General features: G+C 31.6%; 1 protein-coding gene across 1 annotated transcript; it reads right to left on the reverse strand.

Annotated features, from left to right (window-relative positions):
• Positions 1 to 20,420: 20,420 nt before the first annotated feature.
• Positions 20,421 to 21,463, reverse strand: LOC125808956 (probable indole-3-pyruvate monooxygenase YUCCA9). The gene is made up of 3 exons (XM_049488637.1): positions 21,068 to 21,463; positions 20,682 to 20,870; positions 20,421 to 20,585 (listed from the first exon to the last, which is right to left on the reverse strand). The coding sequence occupies exons 1-3, from the start codon at positions 21,461 to 21,463 to the stop codon at positions 20,421 to 20,423; spliced, it is 750 nt and encodes a 249-aa protein (XP_049344594.1).
• Between the last annotated feature and the right edge of the window lie 347 nt (positions 21,464 to 21,810).

Here is a 21,810-nt window from a genome sequence, read left to right on the forward strand (position 1 = left end):
CCATCCATACATGCATTCACATGACCCTTAAGGCCAGATACCAATTACAACCTTTCCACTTTCAATTTTTCCTTGCTTGTGTCCCTTCAGCCACAACAATGGTATCGAGATTACTTCGTTAAGATACCAATTGAAATCCAGAGACATCAATTGTACTAAATCCATTCCACAAGCAACAGACAACATGAAAGGAGCGAAGGAGTGAGACAGAGTCCTATAATGCTTCATAACCCCTAAAAGATTAAATATGGACGTCAACATGTTGATGTAATCTTCAAGACACTATTCGACATACGCTCTTGTTTTTGAAGACCGATAATCTGGGCTCTAATATCAAGTTGTCACGATCCAACCCACATGGTTGTGTAGGTACCTACTCTAACACCTAGATATGGGAACCCTTATTACCCAATTTTAAACATGGAAATCCAGAAGTAAAACAAAACATGATATATTTGTCACGACCCGAGACTACACCCTGGACGTGGCCGGCACTCGAGAACCATTGTTGGTCCCCAAGCGAACCCTCATCCCGGCTGACTACAAGAGGAAGACTAATTCAAGCATACAAAAGCTTAAAAACTGAATAAAATTCATGAAACTCAAATACAAAGGTTTTACTCAAATGATTTACTCTGAATATAAATAGAATATTCAACTAGTCACCAATAGACAAATCAAGTCTTTAAAACATTTAACAAAATAAATGAACAAACTTCTGAAACTCTATTGTCTATCTATGAAGCCTCTAACTGACAAAGATGGAAGTCGGGATAAGACCCACGACATCCTAACAACGTATATAACTGAAAGTACAAGTGGAACCCTCCGAAAGTAAGGAGGCTCACCATAGCTAACTCGAACTGCATGTGATATCAACGAAGCACCTGTTGATGATCTAGAATACCTGTATTTGCATCATGAAATGATGCAGGCCAAATGTCTCAGTACATGAAATGTATGAGCATGTGTGGGAAATTCTAAAGAATAAACATAAGCTTGAACTTGATAAAAAAGAAATATACTTACCTCTTCTCAACTCACTCAACTAAACTCAATTTAAGAATAAGCTACTCAGTTGAAGGATAAGATATTCAACTTAGTGAAATAAGGCTCAACTCAACAATAAGATATTTAACTCAATGAAATAAGGCTCAACTCAATTATAAGATACTCGACTCATGGTACTCAACGCAGGGTAGTCAACTCTGGATACTCAACTCAATATAAAGTAACAATACAGATGCCAAATATGAAAAGCTTTTAAAACAGTAGAAAACAACTCAATGTATTAAAAAATTCAATAGTAACTTAGTTTGTATGCAAGGATACAATATGAACTCTGTTTGTATATGAAAATACAAAATCAACTCTGTGTATATAAGAATACAAAATATCTCTGTAGCAGTTTCTCTAACCGATAACCATCACTATGAGCTATGTGATGATACAACGTTTTGCCTCACGCTCCCAGAGCGGTCATATACCTTGTCGGGGGTATAGAACCTAAATACTAAGTGGATCCACTAGTCTATGCTAAAAAGCACTAAGAAATTATCTAAAAAATATGACATTTTTCTACCCATGCTGGCTACACATTTTATGGAGACTTTGAATTATCTGAACTCAAGCTCGTCCCCAAATCGGTGCTCAATATTTCTCCCAAAATATAACTACCTCATATGTTTAAAAACATAACTCTTTCTGTGGTTTGAGATAATTACTCAAAAATCTTTCTCTTAAAAGATATGGTACTCAAACTGCTCAAAATTATTGTGGAAATCTCAGTTTCCTCTTATCTTAAATGTGAAAACATATACTCTTAGGAATACTTAGTTCCCATGTGTCATTTTAAAGAAAATGAACTCAACTCTGATCTTTCTCAAAAATATTTCAAAATCAAATTATGATATGATCATTGATGACTCGGGAAGTCATATTGCATAAACAATGATGGTATATCTAGATATCATACTGCTCATACATTGATGGCATACTCGATTGTCATACTAATCATGTTTTAGAAAACTCTTTTCTCAAAACTCATCTTTACTTTCTCAAAACTCAGTTTAAGAACTCAAGTGTTGGCTTTAAAAAGCTTTTTAAAATTTATAACTCAAATCATAAGGTTCATGTGGAATTATGAACATGAACGACTCAACTTAGGGATCTTAATAGAAATAAAGAACCTCAGTACTCAAAACTCAAGACTCAATGATACTACTCATCTCTAGACTGCTCACCTCATAGTGTTCATGCAGAATTATGGGCATGAACAACTCAACTCAAGGGCTTCATGGGTAACATGTAGTAGTCCCATGATTAGGAATAACATCTCAAAAGGGATTAGTAACTCAATACTCAAGACTTAGAACTTGAAGATACTACTCCTCTCAAAGATACTCAAAGGTACTCAAACTCACTTGCTCAAAACTTAGTTCAAATTGATAGTTGATCTCAAAGGATTCACAATTGAACTCAAAGATTTTCTTGAAGTCTACCCTTAACTCTCTCTTGAATGTGAATTATGAATTCAAGAGTTATGGTTCATGCTATGAAGGATCTCGTGATGATAAAGTAGACTCATGAATACATTCTCATACTCACTTGCTCGAGTCTTGAAACAAGTTATTAGAAGTTGTAGAAGACTCCTCAAAAAGACTCAAAGGGACTTTCTCAAAAAGTTCGGAAGAACCCTTAAAACTTGACTCTTAACTCTACCTTGAATTTAAATTATGAATTCAAGGTTATGATTTATGATAGGAAAGATATCGTGATGATTAGGAGTGCTTTTAGATAGTTAAACATGAGAAACGATCAATAAATCACTGTTTGGAAGCAAATCTGCGACGCGGAGATGCATTTTATTATTTGGTCGCGAAATGAATTTTGAGGCAGAGGGATCCCGACCTCTCCGTGACGCGGAGAAAAATCCTGTGAAAAAGGAGGGCAAGTCCACGACGCGGACTGGGTTGCCAGTTTCACCCGACTTTTTCGTTCTTCGTTTTCCAACCCCATTTCGCCTAAATTCGATTTTTTTTCTCAATTTCTCTTTAGATTCAAATACCCAGTATATGTACACAAGAATCTATTCATAAACAACTCTAAAATCGACATGATTTCCTCAAGAACTCAACAATCTTATCTAAACCCAAGAACGAAAGCCAATTTCAAGAACACCAAACTTTCAACTTTCTGGAACGAATTTCGCTGAAATTAACATAATTGGTGTGTGGGTGAACAAACCCAACACTATGAAAGTTTACATACCTCTTAGGGATTGAACCCATGGCAAAAATCCGCAACAACTCTCAAGAATCTCAATGAACGCCTTGATCATTTCCTCTTTTCTCTTCTTTTCTCTTCTTGAACTCTCAACTAAACCCTAGGCATATATTAGGATTATAAAACTGAACCTAATCAGATTAGATCCCTAAAACCTTACTAAAAATGAATTAAATCTGATTGGGTAAGGAAAAGACCAAAATACCCCTTACTATTTTTGGGTAACGTTCCTTATTTGGACAGCTTGACTTTAAAAGGGAATATCTCCCTCATACGAGCTCAAAATTTAGAAAACTCAATGGCGTTGGAAAGATAATTCAAAGACCTTTCATTTGATATCTTATGGGCAACCTAACTCATTATGTACTGAGAGTTATGGTCGTTTGAAGTTGACCCAAAACTTAAAGGAACTTAGGAATGATTTGAATGAACTATCTTTAGTTCTTCTTTGGAACTCAAGGTGCTACATCTAGTGACCTTAGCACTTAAGAAATTTAAATTCCTCGGTAAGACTGGGCACCGGAACGGGTTGTACCGGTACCATTCCGGTCCGTTCCGGTCCGGTAGTATTCGGGACGGGATGGGATACATTGAACCGGTACACGGAACGGAACGGTACCATATGATTTGGTACCGGTATACCGGTACCGGTTCATCCCGGTTCATTCCGGTTCCGTTCCGGTCCGGTCCGGTACCGGTCCAGTCCCGGTAAATCATTTTTAATTAAAATAAAAAATAATATTTTTGTCATTATTTACTTTTATTAGCATTTCTTTTTTGTTTATTTAATTTTTTTAAAATTACAAACTTAAGTTATTTAACTTACAAGTTATAAGTATAACTTAATAACTTATAAACTTCAAAAGATTCAAATCTTTATAACTTATAACATAACTACATAAGCTCAAAAATTAAAAAAAAAAACTTTATTAAACTTAACTTACAAACTTATATACGTAAAAAAATTAAAAAAATCTTTAAAATAAACTTAAGTAAAATTATTATAAATTTTAAAACTTAAATACTATAAACTAATATAACTTAGAAAAATAAAAAAAACATTGGAATTTTCGTAATTCAAAATAACTCAAAAATAATAATTATTTTTTGAAATAGCTATATGTGCCGTCCCGTTTATCCCATCCCGTTCCATTCCGGTCCATTCCGGTCCGTCCCGGTTCCATCTCGGTATATAGTGGGACGGGACGGAATTGAGCCTCCATCCCGGTAGTTCCGGTCCGGTTCATCCCGGTACCGGTCAACAACCCGGTCAAACCGTCCCGTTCCGGTCCGGTGGTCCCATTCCGGTCCGGTGCCTAGCCTTATTCCTCGGTAAAATTCTACTCAGAATGAAAGATGGTTCAAGTCTTAGCACAAATTTTTTCTGAGGTGTTACAATATTACCTTGATAAAATGAAAGAGCCAAATCTCAACCTTAATTTTCAACAAAAAGCTTTTGAAAAATACCCGAAATCTTCCCAAGGAGCTAATCTACTAAGAGAGTACAATTTATATATAAAAAAAGACACAAATAAGAAAAGAAGAGTAAAAGTTGTTACAGATCATTATCGTCTTTACCTATGAAACATCATTGAATTACTGCAGATTGAGTGCATTCTAGAAACACGATTATCTATAATTGCATGAAACTTGAGAATGGTGCATTTCATTATGGAGATACTACCTTATTTCTTTAATTATATATTTATAACTCAAAGTTATTACTGCAATTTTAGTCTATTTTTTTAAAAATAAACTATTCTACTTTTACGAAATAGAAATCAGACTGTCAATCTATTATTATATTCGTCTAATTTGTAGTATTTTCATTATTCTCTATGGGAATCGACCCCAACCTTATTTGAATTACTATATTTGTATACGACCGAATTACATCATTTTAACATGTAATTTTGAGTTGAGGGTGGTGGAAATATAAAAAGATTCTATGCAAGGTTATACTATAGTTTTCCCCTAGAAGGATATATTTTCTTGTTTTTAAACTGAAAATTAGATTTTGTGTGAAGCCGCCAAAAGGTACTTTCGCGGAAGGGAGGAGGAAGCATTGGCAGTAGAATGTAAGTAATATTCAGACAAAATCTCTATAAACCAAGAAAATAGAAACTGTTTAGCATAAATAATTAATTAATTGGAATGTTTGACACAGGTTACTTTACTCCCAAATAATTAATTAGTATATGGGATTAAGGATCCATAATGAATTTTATAAATGATGGAAGGATTTATTAATCCTTGAATTATCTATATGATGACATGCCACCTCTTAAGTAGTAGAGTTCCATCCCCATCCCACCACATAAATAGTAATTAATTATTGTGATGATCATGATTAATTATTTAGGTAACCCTACAAATCAAGGTCTTCTTCATTGGTCTAAAAACTTCCTCTTGGTCAACTACTAGCCAAGTATTATATCTCCTATAAATGGTGCTTCAAGGCATACTATTAATTATGGAGTTAGGTTCAATATAATACATGAATACTACTTTATTCTCTCTCCACCCCAAAATCAATTAATGCTTAATGTTGTTAAATGATTTGTTATTTATATTTAATTCCCTACTCATTAGTCATTTCACTAACAGATATTCCAGAATTATTCAACCAACCTAGTATATATACTAATGTCAATTATAATTCTCTATGGGCCTGACATTTTTCATTTTTCGAGAGTCAAACAGTTAAAGTTTGATCAGAAATCTATGAATGAAATCTTTAATTTTTTTGAAATGAAATTTATATATTTGTAAACTACATAAAAATAAAAATAAAAGTACTATAAGTCACAAAAATTAACAATTTAAATATTTTTAAAAAATATGAAAATTTACGATAAAAAATAAACTTGTTTGAATTTTAGTATCTGAATGTGTTACGTAAATTGGGACAAATGGAGTATTATATAGAAGTTGGTCGTTTCAATCATTGAAGAAAATGAAGGATTTATATACTTGTGTTGTGTATATTACTCTTGAGGAAAAAAGGAGAAAATACAAAATTACCCTTTTAATTTCTTTTGGTCTAACATAGCTTGAATGAACTTTGGTTGGAATCTCCATTAATTCAATACACAATCATGTATTTATTCTATTCGGCTGTTATGCTTACTAAAATAATTATTATTTCAATAATAAGAAAAACTAAAATTAATAAGATACATTAGTTAAGTCTAGTGAGGTGAGAGGGGCAGGCAGGGAATATTACGATTCACTTTCTCCATCTAAATTAGTTCCATTGAAAAAGGTGGATCACATGGCACCATGAGAATTGAGAACCTTATTACAAGTAATAATAATTAGAGAAATTAAAGTTTAATCTTAAGAATAAAATAAGTAAAGTAGAAGAAATCTTAGCAAATCTATTAGAAAAAAAAATTGAAAGTGGTGAAAGATTTAGAGAATCCTCATTATAGAAACGTTTTCTTGTTTAGATATCTATTGTGACTCACTAAATCCTTCATTTATCGATTTGCTCTTAATTATATTCATGGAATATTTGTTTCCATATTTTGTTTTGTTTTTTTATTATTATTTTTCTCTTGATAAATGGAGTATATAGTAACAATCATTAGCATTATCATCTGTCGAATTTGTCTTTCCTCAAAGTGTAATCCATCTACGTACCAATATATTTCTCCATTACCACTTTTTGAAGTTGTTAAAATGGGTACATATAACTCGTTGTGTTTAGTACTAAGGAAAATATTGTTTTACAAATCCTAGAAATATTTTTCTAAAAAGTAAGTTTATTTCTTTAATTATTTTATGTTGTTCGATTATGAAAAAAATAATTGTTTCAAGAGCATTTATGTATAATTTGAAAATAATATTATGACACTTGAGCCAGACCCCACCCTTTAATATATACGGACCCAAACCCCAATCTAGATCCAAGATCTGATCTGACCCAACATTGATTGGCAATACGATTCTAATCTTGACTTTGGACCCGACCTCCAACCCTGACTGTGATTCCGCCTCAAAACTTGATCCTCGGCTTGATTCTGGCCAAATCATAACCTAAGAATCGACAAGCAATCCCATCCACAACTTGGGACTTGTTGTTGATTCGAGACCTAATCAAAAACATGATCTTGAATATAATCGAGATCAGAGATTCAACTTCGAGCCAAAACCCAAAGTTGACTCTAAGTTGAGGTAGGGTAGATTTCTGAGTCGTGACTAGGGGTCGAGGTCAGGTCTAATTTTGAGTTCCAAATTGTGATTGAGGTCGGGTCGGGGTCATATCTTGGGTCAGGGTCATATCTCAGGTTGGGTAGTCGAGAGGTAAGAGTCAAGTCTCGAGCTCAAGAATTGGGTTGGGTCAGGGTCTTGCAAGTCAAGTCTCAAGTCAGGGTCAGGATCGAGAGTCCGGAGTCGATTCATGGATTAAGATTTCAGGGGTCAGGTTTCGGATAGGGGTCATGCATGAGTTGGATATCGAGCCAGGATTAATGTTGGGAATCGGGTCCCAGGTTGCGGGGTTAGAAGTTGTGTCTTGGGTCGGGAATTGAGAGTTGGTTCATGGATTAGGTTCTTGGGAATTTATCTCGGGTAGGGTCGGGAGTCAAGGGTTGGGGAGTTGGGGTTGGAGTTGGGAGTCGAGGTTGGGGTCGAAAGTTTGGTCCTAGGACGTTGGGGTCAGGAGTCGAGATTCGAGGTCAGGGTCAGTGTCGGGAATCTAGTTCCAGGTTGAGGTCGAGAGTTGGGTCCCAATTCGGGATTGGTGGTGAGGTTGAAAACTAACATGGGAAAATGATTTAATATGAAAACTCTTGTAGTATTACATGATTACCCTTATAATATGAATTAATTTCGAATATAATCCTTGTATTTTAAAACAAATACTAAAAAGAAGAGGAAGGGAGAGATGAAATAAGAAGATTATTATAAAGAGAATTTGGTGGAGATATTACTAATTAATTTTGTCATTTTGAAGATCCTATTTTTAGGTTTATCACATGGAAGAGAACGTGAACAAAAAAACTCTACTAACAAGGAATAATAATAATGTGGCTCACCACATTTAATTCCTCCTTCTGATTTTATTCCTTCCTCTACAATTTATTACAAAGTCAATTCTCTAATATAGATATTAATTGTGTTATTCAAGTCGGTAAAACCGTTTCAAACAACCTTATATTATATTCCATGAAAATATATATTTAATTCTACTAGCTTGTATTTCTCTTTATCCATTTTCCTCTTAAAAAGTATTAATTAAAAAATTAATTGAATTAAATCATTCTAATTTATTTCTTAATCTTTATTTTACTATTTTTTTCTTTCAACATATTTATTAAAACTAGGATAAAAATTGGGAAAAAATTTATCTTATTTTCTAGAAAAAAAAAATTAAATAAATTATTTTTAGAAGAATGGAACAGAGTAATAAAATATTAACAGTGTAATTAGTCATCTAGATACCATGTTAGAAGCACTGCACCTGGCAGCTTAGTTTCTTTTATTTTTTCCTTTTTTCAACTAATAGTAATATGTAGTATAATATTGTATCCCTATTTTATATTTGAGTTGAACATAGATTAATTATTTATTTAACTCTAAAGCCGAGGTGCCGCCCCTGGCCCTCTATATACATTCCATGGTTTTAATAATTTTAGTTTCCCAATTAGTATGCTTTTTGGATGGAGAGAAGCAGTTGAGCTTGACCAATTTTAAAACTTTCTCGACTCACAGCAAAATCAGAATTTTCATTAAGAAGTTCAAAATTTGAAGAAGTAGATTCAAATCTTAATCGAACAAGATTATATGTATAAAAAACAACTATTTTAACTATATATAAAGTATAATTTTAGGTTCAAAATCTGAAGAAGTAGATTCAAATCTTAATTGAACAAGATTATATGTATAAAAAACAATTATTTTAACTATATATAAAGTATAATTTTCTACTAAAGGAGTTCGAACCCCTGGCCACAAGGTGGTTCCGCCGGAGGAACAAGTACATCGGCTAGCCTACTATGGACAAATGTGCTTCTATATAAACCATCAATAAAATTTGATCTCCTAACGCTATAAATGAATAACGATTACAACAATATTATAGTATTATTTAAGACTAATTAAGCATCCTAATTATTAAGTTCAAAAGGGCAAAAATTAAAATGAATATGTTAATAAGAGAAGGGTCATTTAAACAAAAGGGGTCGTTACGTTGTCAATTGTGATATAAGCATGTTGTTGCCAACTTGCACAACATTTTACGTGGAATCCCAAATGATACATGCATGCTCTACAATTTTATCCCATCAAGATGGTATAACATTAAATGTAACCATAACTTATACATTTAAAAAATACTATAGTTTTAGTTATACAACGCAGAAATCGAAAATGTTAGGTTCATTGTTGACTCTACTTACAAGAAAATTAATAAATAATTAACGAGGTGGGGAGTTGGTTTAAGAGCAAGTGAGCACATGGCATATATTTATAATAATGAATTAATCGTCTCGTTTAATTATATATGTGGTTAGTTTTCATGTGGCCGATCGATCATAGCGTTGCTTAATTAATTACAATCTTATGTTTAATATATGGTTTCAACCGTCCATAAGTTTTAATTTCCAGTGGGTGGTTTTAATTTTTTCCTTTGATAACAAGTAATTTAGGGTTTGTTTATCCATGTCATGTGAACCCTTACAAATGGGATCCATCACTTCCTAATTTTAGAAAGTCAAAATCCTTTTTTAATTACACTTTCATTTATGACACCTCCTCAAAATATGAAATTATTAAGGTTTTTAATTTTCTTCCTCTTGAAAAATCGTAGTAACATGGTTGATTGTCTTAGTGAATTTTCACTTTGTTGGTTAATATGTTACTCCCTTAATCGTAAATTATTTGTCGCCTCGAAATTAATAAAGATAGTTATATTTTAGATTAATATTTGTCATTTTAGAAATTCAAGACAAAATCAATTACTTGTATTTTTTTTTTCATTTTATCTTTAATAGTACTCTCTCCGCATAAAAATATGGTGTTTTTAATTTTTCATTTTGTTTTAAATTAAATAGTGTTTCACATGATCAAGAAGAAGCAGACGCAATAATGTTCTTTCAATTTAATTCTTATTTAAATAAAGAAATTATTAAAGAGTTATATCTTTTTAAAGTATTTATTAAGGATACGTTAGTAAAAACAGAATATTTTATTTTTAGGAATGAATAGTTTTCTTAAGGCTATAATTGTTATTTGATGATTATAAATACCTCAAATTATAAAATAAATATTTAATAAAAAAAATTTATATCTCAAATAAAAGTATAATATATATATCAAATTATTAACTCTTCAATTATTGTTTTCTTAAGAAGTATGTCGGGAAAAAAAATTATTGAGATAGATGGAGTGTATATATTCCAAAAGAGTAAAAGTTGGTGATCTGTAATAATCCAATTTAAATATCTCCAACTAATTATCATCAAGATATTCCAACTGTTCTAGCGCCTACAAAGTTATATAGACAAAGATTTTGTTCTATGTGCTGTAAACTATATTTTTTTGAGCAAAAATAGTTTTGTTAGTAACTTAATTAATATCATCCGTTTTTATTTTAATTGGCATTTTAGCTTAAAAGGTTAATATTATTTGAAAAAGAATGTTAATTTAGGAATTCAAAACTTAACACACTTTTAATTATTGTACAAAATTTAAGACGAAGAAATCCATCTACTTATATTAAATAGAGATAATTGTTTATTCTAAATATATATATAGTTAAATTTGTATGAGAGATTTAAAGGATTAGAAGTGTTTTTTATAATTGAGACAGATAAATTATTAAGCAAGCAAGAAATAAAATAATGACAAATTGAATATATTGAGTAAATAATTAAATAAAATAGCATAATAATATCGACAATGATATTACACATCATATTGGTGTGGGTGGATAAAGTAGAGGTTTGCCTCTGGAGTCTTGTGTGATAAAAAAAAGTACTGTCAAAACTTAAAGGCATGTCCAGATCATGCATGTTGCTAAGAGGAGGATGTTGAGGTGGATGTGTGGTCATACTAGGAGCGATAAGATTAGAAATGAGGATATCCAGGATATGATGGGAATGTCATTTGTGATGAACAAGTTGAGGAAAGATTGAGATGGTTTGGACATGTGAAGAGGAGACGCGTAGATGCACGAATGTGTGAAGGATTGGTTATAGAGGATGCAAGAAGAGAGAAAGGTAGATCGAAGTAGTATTGGGGAGAGATATAAGACAAAATATGACACAACTTTAAGTTTAAATCCTAATCTTTTTTCTAAAATGTATCTATGAGATTCCAAATCATTTAATGCAGTCAAAGATAATAAAAAAAAAATCCTCACATGAGAGAACTGCCATTGTAAACCAACAAAAAGAAAAGAAAATAGAAAAAAAGAATATAACTAACAATATAACGGTAATAACCGTAACCACATAAATAATATAATGCCAATAATACTTACTTATTTTAGAACATGAAGAGAAGTTGACCAAAATTAACATAAAGATTTAAGGGAATTTTTTTAAAAAATAATGAAATAACACATGATACCACATGGAAATGGCATTAAGACTTCATAACGACTATTAGCAAGAAAATAGTCAAACTAATTATGATTTATGATAACATGTGCTATCTCACATAATCATCTTACCTTCTTTAATTACTAATTCAAATTAATTATAAATGTTCTCTTCACCAAACCTCTTTCATTTATTTAATCTCTCCACCAAGACTCATCATGTAATAATTAAAATAATTAATAACAATTGGGTATTATTATTTCTTTCCTCTAAATGATTAAGTGGCAAAAAAAACAAATTAAGTTGTTTACCTGATATTGACCAAGAAATGCTTTTGGACTGTTGTGTAGATACTGACAAAAAAATAATAATCCAATTTTAAATATAATGACTATATGATCTGTGACTGGACTTAATTCTCCACTAAATATATTTTTTAAAATAATAGCAAAGTCAAAATTAAGAAAAAGATAGCGAGAAACGCGATTCGGCTCCAAACGAGGTTGATAAAAATTAAGTGTTAGATCCATAATAGTATAGAGTACTCGAATTTAAAAAAATATTTGTGAATTGTGATTATCTTATCATCATTTAACAGAAATGAAATAATGATTTATATCTTGATATATCTGATTTACTTTTGAAATCAATTGATAAAAGTGTATACCAAGTACAAATAATAATGACTCAGAATATCTCGAGTTTCAGCTTTGGGTATTGTTGTGATATAAGTAGGTGACATTAGTGTTGATGTTAGTTAGAAATAGAAAGGTCAGTTTAGTCATTTAAGTAAAAATTGGTTATAACTAACTTTTAGAAGTTAGTTTCAAAACTATAAGAGATAGATATATAAATAGTTATTCTCTTATATATGTACGCTTCTTCTTTAAGCTGAAATATACAAAGTTCCCTTCCCTTAGTCTCTCATTCATGGTATGATCGAGTTTCTTTAGTTTACGAACGAGATAATCATATTGGGAGTGTCACTCTTAGAATGGGCCGTGTGGTGCGCGATTCAAATTTAATTAAGATTCCAATATGGATATCGAATATCAAATAGGAAACGAAAAAAAAAAAAACAGTGACTTGAAACCATTGGGGGATTAAGGGGCTTCTCTGGAAAATTACTATATATATATTTATATATTCAAGTCTATTGCATTAGAAATTTCTATCTTTTAAGCATCATAAAAATTTATATAATTCAATCAAATGTGTACGTTAATCCTAGTAGTCTTGTATTGGACGATATAGCATATAATCAATGAGTTTAATCGATCGATCTCAATACGTTTGACACAAAATATAGCGTTGTCTCAAATTTAGTGATAAAATTAGGTATACTAGATAATATAGCACACAAAAGTTAAACGGATTTTGTAATAAAAATCTAAAAATCAAATCAATCAAATTTCTATATCTTAAATCCACCTTTTGATAATAGTGTACTCATTCTGTGGAAATCCTAGCCACATCTCTCCAACGAATCAATAAGTCATTTGAAATGTACTACTCCCTCTCTTCTTATTTAGTTGTCACCATTTTAGATTTCGCAACTCTTAAGAAACTAGGTTAGTTTACCATTGTACACTTATTTAGTGTTCACTTAAAGTCAAGTTTTCAATCAATAAACATGAATTAGTTTATTTTGATTAATTAATTTGACCAATGAACATGAATTATTATTTTGATAGTAATATCTAGATCAATCTTAATCGAATGGATAGGGTCAATCTTTTGAGGTGAAAGGGAATACAAGTCACCATATAAATGTGATAAAATCATATTTATACGATGAGTACGTATGACAAGTATAGGTGAGTTATGTGCAATAGCCACATTGTCATTAATTATTGGAAAATGACCAACTTCTTATTGGGCTTTAGTATCATTTTCTAACACTCAAAAGTCATCGATTTACACAAATCTCACAATGGAATATATTATTGAAAAAGTTCACTCAAATAGCATCAAACGTTTTCCTTTTTATAAAGAAAAGAATTATGGAGGTATGAATTAGGGGAAAAAATAAAGCAAAAAAATCTAATGGTAATTAAATTTTGCACTTTTGGAAAATTCAGTGAAAGCAAGTAAAGAACAAGTACATGTTACTTGTAAAACTCTTTCACCGATTATGGTAAAACTCGAGAAAGAAGCCATGACTAAACCACATGGCAGGAACGTTGAGAATATAATTAACTAATTAAAGTGAGTTATATCTAATAGCTTAAGCTTTTAGATGAGATGATCACATGCTTCAACATGATATCAGAGCAGGCAAAGGCATTTCCACGTGCTTAGCTCCAGCTTAAACTTTTAGATGAGATGGTCACATATTTCAACCAAAAGCACCATCAAATGTCAATACAAGGGGAGAAATATTATTATAGCGGTCCATAGATGGGAGAGGTATATGGAGAACATCATTGAGGTAGTACTCACTACTCAAATCCGTATTCCGTAGTGATTGAATTCTTGAAATTGAAATGACAACTGGCCCAGATAGGCCCAATATTAACTCCCAATTATTAGTCCAAGAAAGCAAAGTTCAGAAATTTAACAAAGAAGTAAATGTAGTTAATATTTGGTGAATAATTAATAGTGAGATAGCAACAAATATTCAATTGAAAATCATGGAGTTGATATTATCCATGTGGAAGTAAAAATTGTGGTTTGAATATTGTTGTTTTGGGAATGGAACAGGACCAATTACATATTTAGTGCTAAGTGGAGTAATGTATATATACGTAGACAATTGTTGTCCATTATTGACTTAACGCAGGGATTAAGAAGCAGTGAGCCCAATTATAGGTAACCCGCTCAACCCCCCCCCCCCCCCCTCCCCCCAATAATTTTAAGGATTGGACTCAAGATAATTTGAATTGGGTTCAATCTCAACCCATCAAGCTTAAACTCATTTTAAGAAATCCTCAATTGAGTCCAATTTAATCTCCAATTTCAACCCGTTTTAAGACTCTTAATTTTCATTGATGTAATGTTGTTACTATATTGAATGTATGAGTTACTATCTATTTTATATCTTTTAGGATTTATCTATCCAATTGTAACTTATTTTTTAAAATTTTCTTGAGTTGAAATTCAAATTATGGTTATAAAACTTAAATAACAATATATTAAAATTATTGAGATTAAGCGGGTCAAGACCCAACCCGCTTTTAAGCCCATTTGAACCCAACCTATTTGATCCCAAAGTAAACTTGGGCGGGTCAGAACCCAACCCAAATTCTATTTCAACCCATTTTAGTATCTTCAATTTCAACCCAACCTGCCCATTTGACACCTCTAAGAAGCACTAAATGATAAGGATAATTTTACTAAATCACCCATATTAAGTACAAGTCATATAAACATTGAAAATGAATAGTGTTTAATACTACCTCCGTCAACTTTTAATTGTCATAGTTTCCTTTTTTAGAGTCAAACGATAATAACTTTGACTAACGTTTTACGATGTATTTTTTCATCATATTGATATGCAAAAAATTGAAATTTATAGTACTTTTCTTATAGTTTTTTAATATCTAATTTTTTTTGTTTAAAATATCAAATTAATGTAATATAATTTCACTTTGAAAATTAGTCAAATTAACTTTCGAAGAGTGCAACATGACAATTAAAAGTGGACAGAGAGAGTAGCAAGGATAAAATAGACACAACATGGTAAATTATTCATTGATTTTATAAACTGAACAAGTATTGTTAGACATTCCAAAATAGTATAGTGGATAAGTAAAAATTGATGAATGGGGTATTAATTAAATATCTTGCCATTAAACATTTCATTTGATGGCTCTAAAACATCATTTGTTTAATCAAAACCTAATTATCTTTGGGACAAGAAATTTGCTTTTAACTTTTAGCACTATTGATTATATTCCTTATTTCTTATTTTCTTTTCTTGGTGGTCCAAATAAATGAATAAATATTAAGGTCCCAAAACTCTTAATAGGTGAGGTGAGGGTATGGAGGACGTGTGGTTAATTCTTTGAAAGTATTTAAGAAAAGCATCTTCATGAGGTCCCAAAAACACAAATTCTGCAAAATGTAATTTCTACTTTCTTCCTTTTCAGATACATGTCTATTTTTCCATTAAATTATATTATTAAAAATTCAACTACAAACTTGTCCTATCCACCCAATGATTATGTATGTATCTTTTTATTGACAGGACTCAAAAGATCTAACCTTACTAAGCTCTAACCTTACTTGCATGTTTTTAAAGCATGTTGTCAACGTTCATCCTTTCAAAAATACATTATCCAACACAATTTTTGCACATTAGCAATTTTTAGTTTATATTTGCAAAACTATTTTTACTTTGAAACAGTATTTATACATCCTTATACATTACTCCCTCTGTCCTTAATTACTTGTCCACTTTTTCTTTTTTAGTTGTCCTTAATTACTTGTCTATTTTGGCAAATCAAGAAAGGACAAAAAATTTTTACTTATTATACCCTCAATTAATTACTTTGAAAAAGGTAGAACTTCTTAAAAATCTTAAATTTTTAATTCATTAACTTCATAATTAATAGGGGTAAAAGGTAAACTCACTATATCAATTATTGTTTTCTTAATAAGTGTGTCAATTCAAAAGTAGACAAGTAATTAGGGACCGAGGGAGTATGTATAAACACGTATGAACAATGCATATATCTTGTACAAAAATGTATCCACCTTATATACAAGTGTATATTATGTCATTAACTACAAGAACAAAATTTTCCTGTGATTTCTAGTTGTAAATTTTTGTTCAAAACCTATCCAAGTCCCCACAAATGTATTCAAATTTTGTAGAAAACCGTCATAGATTATTTTCAAATTTCTCACAAAGATATATTTAAAGTTCAAACTCACTTCTTCGAGCTTGTTCAATAATAGTGAGCGATCCTTCTAATTTAATTTTCACCATTCAAATATAACAAAATCTATAATCTAATATATATCACGATTTGAATTTCAAACGCAATAGCAAATCAAGTTTGTCAACCAATACAATCAAGAGACAAATAGGTTAACAAGAGAAATAGGAGAAATGACATCTTTCACGTTAAGGATGGTAATATGTGAGTGTCACGACCCAAATTGAGTCATGAGTGGCACCCACACTTAACCTCCTAAGTGGGCGGACCAAGGAATCTAAACCCCAACACATACCAATAATTCAACTACTAATAGCAACAATAACGCGGAAGCTCCAAAACTTATTAAAGTAACCAATCAAATAAACCTCTAAAGTCTATTACATATTATCCCCAAAATCTGAAAGTCATCACATCAAGGACATCTAATCTCTAAATACTAAGTCTAAGAGTATCAAAGACAACGAAATAAATGAAATAGAGCAATTTGTGTCCGAAAACTATGGACATCAAGTCATGACTGAGAGAATCCAACACAAGCTCGATGCATAGCTCACCCTTAAACCCGATATTCTGAGACTGGCTAGAGCTGAGGGCTAGTCAAATTTGCTGGTACACTCGCTGCACTCCATAAAAGGAAAACAAAGAAAAATACAAGTAGGGATCAGTACAGGGCAACATGTACTGAGTAGGTATCATCGGCCAACCCAAAATAGAAACTAATATACAATGAATAATAGTATAAAGTCAACTATAGCACTGAGCAGGTGCTAAGAAACAACAACATGAACAAGTGACAGTTAAAACAAGTACGTGATCAATCACAATATCAAGCACACACACGAGGACTCATGCCTCCACATCACACTCGTTTGGGAAATGCGTTCATTGAGATTGAGTACATTAAGTTAATTCAATATCTTTTTCCTTTAATGTTACCGTGTCGGAACGTGACACTCCGATCCAATTATACCGTGTCGGAACGTGACACTCCGATCCAAAAATACCGTGTCGGAACGTGACACTCCGATTCAAAAATACCGTGTCGGAACGTGACACTCCGATCCAATAATATTATTAATTTATCATTTATTATTACCACTTTTCAATTCATTAATAATATTACATCATGCCTTCTTTATTCAAGGCATCACTTCGATAGAGAAGTTTTCAGATTATAATCTCACGGTCTCAGGATTTTAGACCAATCACAAACCACACAACCAAGCTACACAATCACACAATCAAGTACATAGAGAACTTCACAGTATCATTCAATGCATATCAATCGCTATTAAGAGTTTATCTATCAAATAGAATAAACCATAACCTACCTCCACCGAAGAACTGACGTCAGGCAAGCTACTTCTCCAATGCCTTTCCTTTCCTTAACACCTTCGAACGTTTCCAATCTATCAAGTATGCATAATTTGTAAGTTAACGAATCTATAGACACCACCCACGTTACTATATGTCTAGCCTAGACCCAAAATTTCACCCGATTCCATAATCAATTTTCCTCCAATTTGCATAACTTTCAATTAATATATTATGCCTTATATTTAATTACCTATCTCAATATGTCGAATTATAATTTATAATACGAGAACACAATACTAATATTAAATGTTTGAAGCCACCGGTTACGAAACCAGTGGCAGCCAACCCTCAACCATACTCCTGCATAAATATTGCACGATGGCAATACCCAGATTCCATGATGACCTTACTCCTATAAAATATTCTCACAACCAGTACTCCAATCAGTTGCCCCAATTAGGAACTTTAGTTACTGATTATATTTTCCATTAGTCATATCAATACACACACCCTTATAAATACAACACCTCAATTTTCTTGCCCCCAACATTATAATAATAATAATAATAATAATAATAATAATAATAATAATAATAATAATATGAATTAGCGCCTAACATTTACTAAAAATGGACAATAATAGAATTGAATATATAAGACTAATGAGTAATTAATGCATTCCAAGGATTTCCACCCAACTTTTCCTATCATTAATTACCACCCAAGTTCAAAGCAGCACCATCTATATATCTGTTTCTGATTCTTTCACCCCATTATTAAATAATTAATCATACAATCTATGTTCATATATAAAATACACAAGAGTTATGATTTGGTTGATTCTTTACCTGATTCGCTGGTACTTCTTCGACGCCGCAGGTAAGGATTCGCTCGGTTGTAAGTCTTCTTTTCTCCTCTTTTAATTATTTAGGGTTAATAATTATCCACTAATTAATAATTACATAACTACTAAACCCTATAATTTATTTCTACAGAATATTTACTCCTTAATTATTATATAAGACCAACTATAAAAGTGTGAAAGTGACCCACTATAAATTTTAATGTTATTTTCTTTAACCACCAACTAAATAAATTATTAAAAGCACCCCATTAATTCTATAATTGTAGTTATGAATAGTCCAAAATATCCATTTAGAATCTATCGAAAAGTATTTTTTGAAATAAAAAGCTCTAGCACTCAAAACGACCAAATGGGTCGTTACAGTGAGTTATTTTAATTTGGTTATAAGCTTGATCTAAGTGACTGAAAATATGAAAATTTCAATTTCTTACCCAACCATACACTTTTTGGAAATGAAATATTACTTGTAGATAAACTAACTACTATATATAAATAGTGAGACTGAATAAAAATGGACAAATGCAACCTTTCGTACTCTTCAATGACATTTGAATAGGCATGTGTATCGCTCGGTTAGATTCGCTTTTGAAGTTTATTGGTTCGATTTATTTTTTATTGGTTTGTAGACATGCTAAACCGTTATATAATCATTAAGAAATTGACTTATCAGTTTATCGATTATTGATTATTATCGGTTTAACTGTTAAGATTTAAAACAAAAATAAAGAATTGAAAATTACTTAGAAACAAGGTGAAAAACCAATTAAACCATGCTCACGAGATGACAGATTGCATCTTGCTCAAAAATAAACACCAGCATATTCTAGAATAACCGAAAGTTCTAGATAGCCAGTACTAAAAGTATGAAATCCTAAGTCAAAGACTTTATTTACCAAATAATATAAATATAATTAATTAATTTATTATTAGGCTATCGATTAACCCGTTAAGAAAAAAATTTCAACTTCAAGATTGCATACTTGATGATGCATAGTTGTATCAATACAAAATCTAGCCTTCAGTTTTTATATATCACATATGATGGCGGGGGTGGAGGGTGACCTACTTCATCCCCTGCCTTCTCATTTCTGGCGGTATAACTTTTTAAGTGAAATGATCTAATGAACCCTTATACTTGTATGAATTTGTATTCTAAAGTCTAAATGTTCATACTTAACCATTTGTCAACTAAATCCTTGAACCCAATATTTTAAATCCTTTTTTTCTTACTCAAAAAGGTAGAAGCACCGAAAGATATCCTATTTATAATTATAAGCAGAAAAAGAGAAAAAGCAAGGACTTGTTTCTGCCTTAATTCAAGGAAAAGCATTTAGTATAACAGATAAGTGTAGAAAGGGTGTGTAAAGCAGAATTTGTATGTCAAATGAGTTGATAAATTTTCAACAAACAAAAAAGACTTCCACTAGAATTTATAACTTTCTTTTCAAAAGTGAACAATAAAGGTAAGGTAAATATGTTTATCGATATCATATCGACTACAACCTCCACAATAGTGTTTTAAAATTTAAAGGAAATTCTATGAGCAGAGTTTTGTCCTTTCCTAATGAATGCAGAAGCACCAGCTGCCAGCCTTCTCTTTTCGAATCCAACTCTACATTTTCCCTTCCACTTGTTAGGATATTGTGCTTTTGGGTAATCATTCTTGCACACAAATTCACTTTCCTGTAAAACATAACAAAATAAGACAATTGTTAAAGAATCTTGCATTCTACGTATGTTTTCTTTTTATTATTTAAAATCAATACAAAATTTTCTCACCTTTAGCCAATATGGAACATTGCTGAAGTAGCCAGTGGCAAATTCACATGAAAACTTGTTGATTCCAGGAAAAACCTTAACTTTCCCGGATCTGATTTTCTCCAAAGCACCAATGTCAAGAACAGGGATTTTCCCTGGAGTGTGCTCAAAAGTGGATTTCCCAAATATCTCTCTTGCTAAAACATGAACCTTAAAATTACAAAAAAAAAAAAAGCATTATTAGAAATCTTTAACTCTGAAAACATTTTGTTAATATATGTCACGTAGGCCTAACTGAACCCCAAAAGTTAGCTCATATAAGGAGATCAAATTCTCATTCCTCTACTGATGTGGGACATCTTAACACAACTTATCTAAAAGCTGAATACATAGTATGAATAACTTACCGCGCTACGACAGGCCATTGATGGTTGAGCATCATGGTTACAATGATCAAGTGATACTTCCATCCCGGAATTTCCACAACCAACAACAACAACTTGAAATTGTGTAGCATAGGACTGAAGGTATTCGATGAATTGTCTCTTAGAAGGATACTGAGGGTAATGTTCTGGAAATGGGAATTTGGGCAATTGACAAAATTGTTTAGGTAGGTGAAGCTTTAATCGATCGTAAGTTCTTTGCTGCCATAAAGAAGCAATACAATCAGATCGTTCCAATCTAACACAAGGGACAACTTGTTCTTTCAAACAAGCTCCAACAGTTAATCCTGATGGATCAGCACCAACAATAACAGGGCCATTTACCCAAACACATCTATCTTTATCTGAAAAACTAGACATTTTTGTCCTTTTTTTTCTTTGTTTCTGAATTGTTTGTTGTAATGAGAAAATAGTTTGAGTAGAAAGCAGAGGTGGTCTATATACAAGTGGTCAAAATAATGCACTGATTTTCCTACTTTATACGTTTACGTTCACACTTGCATCAAATTTCAAGAATCGAAGATGTTGGTGTATTTTAAAAGTCCTATATGATTAAATATTATAACAATCAATTTTTAACACAATTTGATGGTATTGTATATACATATACTATATAGTTAGTTAGGGGTGATTATTTTTTTCAACACAATCGCTATCATTTTTTCTCTCTAGAAGGATTGATATTTGACTTAAAAGACTCTTTGCTT

Source organism: Solanum verrucosum, unplaced genomic scaffold, assembly GCF_900185275.1.
Source record: "Solanum verrucosum unplaced genomic scaffold, falcon-dt-bn FXZP01000435.1, whole genome shotgun sequence".
Lineage (NCBI taxonomy): Eukaryota > Viridiplantae > Streptophyta > Magnoliopsida > Solanales > Solanaceae > Solanum > Solanum verrucosum.

Bases quoted from the DNA above. Each gene is read 5' to 3' on its own strand.
- LOC125808956 (XM_049488637.1), bottom strand. From the start codon at position 21,463: ATGTCTAGTTTTTCAGATAAAGATAGATGTGTTTGGGTAAATGGCCCT. The intron at 20,871-21,067 runs GTAAGTTATTCA...TGTAATTTTAAG, and splicing joins CAATGGCCTGTCGTAGCGCG to GTTCATGTTTTAGCAAGAGA. The intron at 20,586-20,681 runs GTGAGAAAATTT...TATGTTTTACAG, and splicing joins ATGTTCCATATTGGCTAAAG to GAAAGTGAATTTGTGTGCAA.